At 51.0% G+C, this 7,474-nt stretch overlaps 1 protein-coding gene across 1 annotated transcript in view; it reads left to right on the top strand.

Moving 5' to 3' along the window:
- The first annotated feature begins 2,759 nt into the window (after positions 1–2,759).
- SLC38A7 (solute carrier family 38 member 7) overlaps positions 2,760–7,474 on the top strand; it is a 12,045-nt gene continuing 7,330 nt past the window's right edge. The window contains exons 1-6 of the mRNA XM_040633389.1: positions 2,760–2,890; positions 3,494–3,630; positions 4,744–5,164; positions 5,908–6,106; positions 6,334–6,473; positions 7,468–7,474. The exon at positions 7,468–7,474 is cut by the window's right edge and continues 97 nt beyond it. Coding sequence (XP_040489323.1) covers positions 4,895–5,164; positions 5,908–6,106; positions 6,334–6,473; positions 7,468–7,474 — 616 coding nt within the window. The 5' untranslated portion in view covers positions 2,760–2,890; positions 3,494–3,630; positions 4,744–4,894. The remainder of the gene's footprint in view (positions 2,891–3,493; positions 3,631–4,743; positions 5,165–5,907; positions 6,107–6,333; positions 6,474–7,467) is intronic.

Raw genomic sequence — 7,474 nt, 5'->3', positions numbered from 1 at the left:
CTGACCCAGCAATTCTACTCCTATGTAAATACTGAAGATAAAACATAAGTCCACACAATAGTATGTGAGTGTTTATAGCACTGCTATTCACAATAGCCAAAATCTGGAAACAACACAAATGTCCAGTCAAGCGGTGAATGAATAAACAAAATGGGGACTAGCCCAACAATGGAATATTAACCAGCAATAAAAAAGAATGAAGTACTATTATACGCTCCAACATGGATGAACCTTGAAAACAGTAGAAGACAAAATATGTGATGAGAATGTCACATATCAATCTGAGCTGGATGTTCTTGTGACACGAACTCACATATGATTCTATTTTTATGAAATGTCAAGAACAAGCAACTCCATAGAAGCACCGAGTAGATTAGTAGTTCCCAGGGGCTTAGAGAAAGCAGGAGTGGAGAGTGACTACTCATGGTTACAGAGTTTTGGGAAGAGTGATAGCAGTGTTCTGAAATTAGGTAGACTGCAAAACTCTGAATATACTAAAAACCACTGTACTGGACACTTTAAAAGAGTGAATTTGGGGGCACCTGGGTGGCTGAGTTGGTTAAGCATCCGACTCTTGATTTTGGCTCAGGTTATGATCTCAGGGTCTTAGGATGGAGCCCCACATGGGGCGCCCCCCTTAGTCCTTCCCCCCAGCTCACTATTTCTGTTTCTCTCCCTCTAAAATAAATAAATCTTTTTTATTTTTTTAAAGATTTTATTTATTTATTATTAGAGAGAGAAAGAACAAGTGGGAGGAGGGGCAGAGGGAGAAGTATTTTCCCCATGGAGTAGGGAGCCCGGACACAGGACCTTGGGATCATGACCTGAGTCGAAAGCAGATGCTTAACTGACTGAGCCACTCAGGTGCCCCAATAAATCTTTTTTTAAAAATTAAAAAGGGTGAATTTTATGGTAAAATGCATAAAGCCCAAAGAAATTACTTATGTTTCAAAAATTTGCAAATAGCTCAGCTATCCTTCAACGAGTGATTAGTTACACAAACTGGTATACACATACTGTGGAGTGGAATGCTACTCAGTAATAAAACATACGTGTTAATACACAACAACTTGGATGTGTCTCTAGGCTGAGACACAGAAAGCCAATCCTGAGTACAGACTGTTCCGTTCCATTTATATAACTTTTTTAAAAAAATTTTTTTAAAGATTTTATTTATTTATCTGACAAGAGAGAAAGACAGCCAGCAAGAGAGGGAACACAAGCAGGGTGAGTGGGAGAGGAAGAAGCAGCCTCCCAGCAGAGGAGCCCGATGCGGGGCTCGATCCCAGGACCCTGGGATCACGCCCTGAGCCAAAGGCAGATGTTTAACGACTGAGCCACCCAGGCGCCCCTATATAACTTTTTTTAAGATTTTTATTTATTTGAGAGAGAGAGTACAAGCAGGGGAGAGGGGCAGAAGGAGAAGGAGAAGCAGACTCCCTGCTGAGCAGGGAACCTGATGCAGGGCTTGATCCCAGGACCCTGGGATCAGGACCTGAGCCAAAGGCAGACACTTGACCAACTGAGCCACCCAGGCACCCCTTATGTAACATTTTTGAAACGACAAACTTTTAGAAATAGAGAACAGATTAGTGGTTGCTGGTGTTATGGAAGGGGTGGCCTTGCTGGAGGGAGGTGAGTATGGTTAAAAAGAGCAACAGGAGGGAACCTTGTGATGGAAATGTTCACTACCTTGAATGTGCTGTGGATGTATATAAACCCTACCCATGTGATTAAATTGTATAGAACTAAATACACACCTAAACATGACTATACATATAACTGAGGAAATCTGAATATGATCAATGTCAACATTCTGGTTGTTATATTGTATTGCAGTTTTGCAAATAGTCACCATTGAGGGAAACGGTAAAGGGTACACAGGAGCTCCTCGTATTATTTCTTATAACTGCACATGAATCTACAGTGATCTCAATAAAAATCTCAGTTAAAAAAGATGACAGGTTTCTATGGCATTCCCTGTGTTCCCTCATCAGTGAGGACCTTTGATGTGTGGACAGATAGGTGTAGTGGAGAGCATCTGCTAATACAGACCGAGGACATTGGAATGCCAAAGATTATGGGACAGCTTGCAAGTGTCACAGAGCCAGGAACAGAAGCCAGGGCTCTGGACATCCATTCCTTCATTCAGCTGTTTATTTACATGAGTAACTAGATGCCCCAGAAACTTTTAGAATCTAGGCCCTGGGCCCCTGGGTGGCTCAGTCGTTCAGCATCTCCCTTCCATTGGGGTCATGATCCCCATGTCCTCGGATCAATCCCTGAGACAGGCTCCCTGCTCAGCGGAAAGCCTGTTTCTCCCTCTTCCACTCCCCCTGCTTGTGTTCCCTCTCTCACACTCTCTCTCTCTGTGTCAAGTAAATAAATAAAATCTTAAAAAAAAAAAAAAATCTAGGCCCTGGGTTATGGCCATCAACAATACTCAGACCAGTCCTCTGGTAGGAAAGACTGCATAGTTCAAGGAGGTAAACGTGTCCCTCGCTGTCCTGGGTGAAAGAAACCACGGGGTCACTAGTCGTGGACCTGAAGGCAAGGAGGGAGACAAAGGAGGATAAGGAGGCCAAATAGGCTTGCCTGCTTCATGGGACTGGCAAAGACACCAAAGACACCTTGCTCTTCCTAGGAGGAAGGAGGAGTGTTTGGCTTGGCCGAGAGACCAGGATTAAAACTAACAGGATAAGCATGGTGAGCTGAGCGCCGAGAGGGTCAATGTTGTGGGGTTGAGGATTCAGGGAGCTGCTGCCATCCAAGACTAAAGCCTGCGGAAAACTACAACTCCCAGCGTCTCCCGCGGCCCGCTGGAGCCCAGGCGGTCATATGACCGCGGCTCACGTGTCCCTGCAGCCGGCTCTGGTGTGAAGCACCGTAGGTAGGTGGCAGGAGGTGGGGGCTGTGGAGGGTGGAAGCGTTAAGGCCGGTCCGGGGCCCCCCGCTGCGGCAGAGTCCTGCCCGCTCCCTGCAGAGCTCCGAAGCCCGGCATCCTCGGCCCCCCGCCCAGCCTCAGTTAGGCCGGCTTTGCCGCGCCGTAGCCCCGACTGTCTCCACCTGGTGCTAGGCCCGGATCGAGTCCCGTGCGCCTCCCTAGCTTACCTCACAGCAGCCCTCTCGCCTTGCTTGGGGCCTGGGAATCCTCTTCTCTGCTCCGGGTGCGCCCAGGCCCACTTCCCAGTGCAGCCCACCCTGCGCCTTTCTGGGATCCAGCTCCAGGCTGGACTGGGAACCCCCTCCGATTGGAATGGGAGGGGGCCCACGGCAGTGGTTACAGCTCTGGCCTGAGCCGGTGGACATCAGGCTTCTAGTTCTGGTTCTGCCAACTACCTACTGTGACATTGCTCTAGGCTTTTCTCTTCCCTGGGCCTGTTCCCCTGACTGATCTGGTGCTCCGTTCTGTGAGTTAGCGTCAGAGCTGCTCACTTCCCCCCACTCCGCTGACCAGCACAGAACCAGCTCAAACTCTTCTCTCTGCTGACAGCCGATTTTAGGTGAAGTTTTGAGAAAGAAGAAATTGGGGACGGAGAGGAAAGTGAGGAAAATCAGATCCCAGCTCCTTGGGGAGAAAGAGCTGTAAGAAAACATCCTCCACCCGCAGCGGTCAGGTGGAGATAGCAGGTAAGCTGGGGGTTGTGGAGCTGAGGACCTGTGAGGGAGAGGAGCTGAGAGATCTTGGACTGCGTCCGAGACCGCTGTGTCCGAGACGTAAGCAGGGTGGAAGAGGAGGTCTCACAGCTCTGCGAGTGCTGACTTCGCACGGCTCTCTCTGGAGCTATGCCAGCAAGCTGGGAGCCCCAAACTCTGCCTCCACTCCTCACAGCTTTGATTCTTTGCTGAGTTACCAGTTGGCTAACAGTTGCATAAGAGGAAGCCCTGTGGCATCTGACTGATCTTTCTGGACTTGGAGCCAGCAAAGAGATTTCCTCTGGAGCTGGGTCCCTTGGTTGCATGCTTGGTGACGGTTGCCTGAGAGCACCCACATTCTTCCTTTAACCTCTCAGGAGTGTACAATTCCTACCTTTGTTCAGCCATCACCAGAAGGAGAAATGAGAAGCATCTGACTACCTTGGGGGTCTCGTTAGCCATTCTAACGCCCCCCCCCCCAGTGTACTGAGGGCATCAGAGAGATGCCTCTCTGATGGGCAATGGTTAGGTCAGTCTCTCGGGAGAAGACTGAGAATTAGCCTTGAATTTTGAAGGGTTTGAAAGCTACGAAGAATTTAGACTCAGGGCCAGAGGGAGGTATGTGGGACTGTAATACATTGAAATATCCCCCGTTCTAAGTGAGGGCTGCCCTTGCAACCCTGTGGTGTAGAAATAGGCTAGGAAGCCAGGTAGATTTAGATCCAAATCCTGTTCTCCCTCTTGCTAATGTATAATCCTGGGTCGGTGATATGATCTCTCTGAACTTTATGACCACTGTGGTAAGGACTGAGATAAGATATGTCCGTGATACTCCTGCCCAACGTGGAGCCTCTCTGTAGTGCCGATGTGTTAGTACTCCTCTGTTTTATGTCTGTCTTATTGATCCTGAGGGTCTGTAAGCCTGAGGCAAGCAAGATCTGCGTCGGATGTATTTCTGTCTCTGCCACCCTATGCTGTGGTACCCAAGGCAGTATTCTGTACAGAGGCTCACCTGGGTTTGAATCTCAGCCCTCTGACCTTCAGAATGTTGTTGCAGCCTTCTGTGCCCATCTCAGGATAACAGTAGTACATGTCTCTCCCATCTAGGTTGAGAGGAGCCGGAGCTCACAGGCCTCCTGGGATAGTAGTCCCAAACAGGCCGGTGCTCCCCTCCAGCTGAAGGTGTTCATCAGCTGCCCAGGGGATGTGATTGTGAGGCTGAATCTGCAGACCCCGCGGGAAGAGGGCTCCCGGGGCCATGGCCCAGGTCAGCATCAACAGTGACCTCGGCGAGTGGGGCTCGAGCACGGACTCCGGGGAGCGGGCCCGTCTGCTGCAGAGTCCCTGTGTGGACACAGCCCCCAAGAGCGAAGGGGAGGCCTCTCCTGAGGGTCTGGGCACAGGCACCACTTCCACCATCGGGGCCATCTTCATCGTCGTCAACGCCTGCCTAGGAGCGGGGCTGCTCAACTTCCCCGCGGCCTTCAGCACTGCGGGGGGCGTGGCAGCCGGCGTGGCGCTGCAGATGGTGAGTGTGTGGCCACTAGGGCGGAGATGCAGTTCAGGTGCTGGGTCTGGGCTCTTTACCTCAGAAGAAACGTTTTGCGTTCAGGATAGTACGTGACACATGCGACCACTGTCCCCACCCTCACACTTGGCAGACATTACTAATCTATTCCAGCATTCTTCCCTCGGAGCCCAGAGGAGGCTTCAGAAGGCTTCCCAGCAATCAGGGAAGTTTGTACATCAACTGCATAATTAATGATTTTGTAGTTTATGTCTGAAAAGTGGGCCCTTATCTTTTAGAACTACATGCTGAATTATTTACTGGTGAAATAATTTGATGGCCTGTATTTCCTTCCAAATAATCCAGACTGGGAGGGAGAATATCGGAAACAAGATGGGCCACGAATTATTTTTTGAAGTCAAGTGATGGGTGAATGGGGTTCATGATACCATTCTGTCTACTCTTGTGTATGTTTGAAATTTTCCACAAAACGTCTTCTGTTTTGAGAGAAAAACCTCAACTCGAGGTGCCTCATTCAGGCACCACTTCCACCATCGGGGCCATCTTCATCGTCGTCAGCGCCTGCCTAGGAGCGGGGCTGCTCAACTTCCCCACAGCCTCCAGCAATCTGGTGAAGCTGCCAACAAGATGAGACTCATTTACCAGACTGGCTTCGGGCATTGGCCTAGTAAATGCTGGGCAAGACCAGGCCGCCCTTTGGTGCCAGGCCTTCCCCACACTGTCTGGCTCTGTCCTGCCTGCAGGGCATGCTGGTCTTCATCATCAGCGGCCTTGTCATCCTGGCCTATTGCTCCCAGGCCAGCAACGAGAGGACCTACCAGGAGGTGGTGTGGGCCGTGTGCGGCAAGCTGACGGGAGTGCTTTGTGAGGTGACCATTGCCGTCTACACCTTCGGCACCTGCATCGCCTTCCTCATCATCATCGGGGACCAACAAGACAAGAGTGAGGCTCCCCTTCAAGACCTACTTTGTCCCTCCCCCTCAGCCCTGGGGATCCCCGGGGGGAGGGAACGGGCATGAACACCTGCCCAGGGCCTAGCCTGGGTCCGGCATTCTTCTGCGAATCCTCCCTCCTCAGTTACGCTGATGGAGGCCCTGAGGCTCACCAGAGAAGGAGGGCCGCAGCCTGCAGGAGCCTCGCGTAACATTCCCTCCTTCCTTCCTGTGCAGTTATAGCTGTGATGGCCAAGGAGCCTGAGGGGGCCAGCGGCAGCCCCTGGTACACAGACCGAAAATTCACCATCAGCCTCACTGCCTTCCTCTTCATCCTGCCCCTATCCATCCCCAGAGAGATCGGCTTCCAGAAATACGCCAGGTTCGGAGGCCCCACCCCAGCCCAGGCCAGATGGAATCACAGGCAGCTAGAGACCCAGGCGCTGCTGGAGAAGCCCTCTCCTTCTGGGGCAGCAAGAGTGGGCAAAGCAGGGTGGAGAGGGCTTGCAAGGCTTCCAGCCTAAGGATTCCTTTGGTGTCAGCAACAAGGAAGACAGTGGCCCTTTGCATCAGTGAGAGACTCAGCTCCAAATGTCCTTGTCAAAGAAGGGACAGGTGATAATCAGGAATGTGAAGGCAGCTTCCTGGCCGGGGCTGTGGTTTTCCTGGGGAGAGTGGATTTTGGATCATTTTGGAATTGTCAAGCCTGGCCCCGTGTTCCTTGCAGCTTGGTATGAAGGGAGCGGACTGGCTTCCTGACTCAGGGTCTGAAAAGCTGTATGATTCTGAGCTCTTTCCTGCGACCCGTAATTGACAGGGTCTCACTCAGCCGTCTCCATGGTCCCTTTTCATGTTGACATCCCAGTATTTGAATCTTCAGCCCTTTTACCTTCGGCATCCCCTGGTTCTCAAGGGCTCTGCTCGCAGCTGTCACCGAGCGGGGGCTGCACTGATGGAAATAACAGATGTGCTTTGAAGCCCAGACCTCTGAGCCATGGAGCTGAACCAGTGCCTTTCCTAATGATCAGAAATGTCAGTTTGGCCCCCTCTTGGGGTCCAGCTCCCTCCAAGCTGTGACCAGTTTCTCTAAAACTTACTTGTTTTTTAAGTTTATTTAATTTCTACCCCAAGTGTGAGGCTCAAATTCATGACTCCAGGATCCAGAGTCGCGTGCTCTTCTGACTGAGCCAGCCAGGCACCCCTCTAAACTTATTTCTTGTGCATTTTTAAAAAAATCTTTGTGTGGAATAGTCTCCCAATTCATTCAGTAGACACTGTGGTCACTAGAGCTGAGGTGGAATCCCTGGGGTGGAATCAGAGGAGAGCAGCTGGGGCTGGGGAAGAGTAAGTCCAGTCTTTTCTTTCTGGCAGCTTCTTG

This window comes from Ursus maritimus, unplaced genomic scaffold (assembly GCF_017311325.1).
Source record: "Ursus maritimus isolate PB19 unplaced genomic scaffold, ASM1731132v1 scaffold_19, whole genome shotgun sequence".
NCBI classification, from domain to species: domain Eukaryota; kingdom Metazoa; phylum Chordata; class Mammalia; order Carnivora; family Ursidae; genus Ursus; species Ursus maritimus.
Note: the sequence above shows the minus strand (reverse complement) of the source record. Positions and strands in the feature narration are given on the sequence as shown.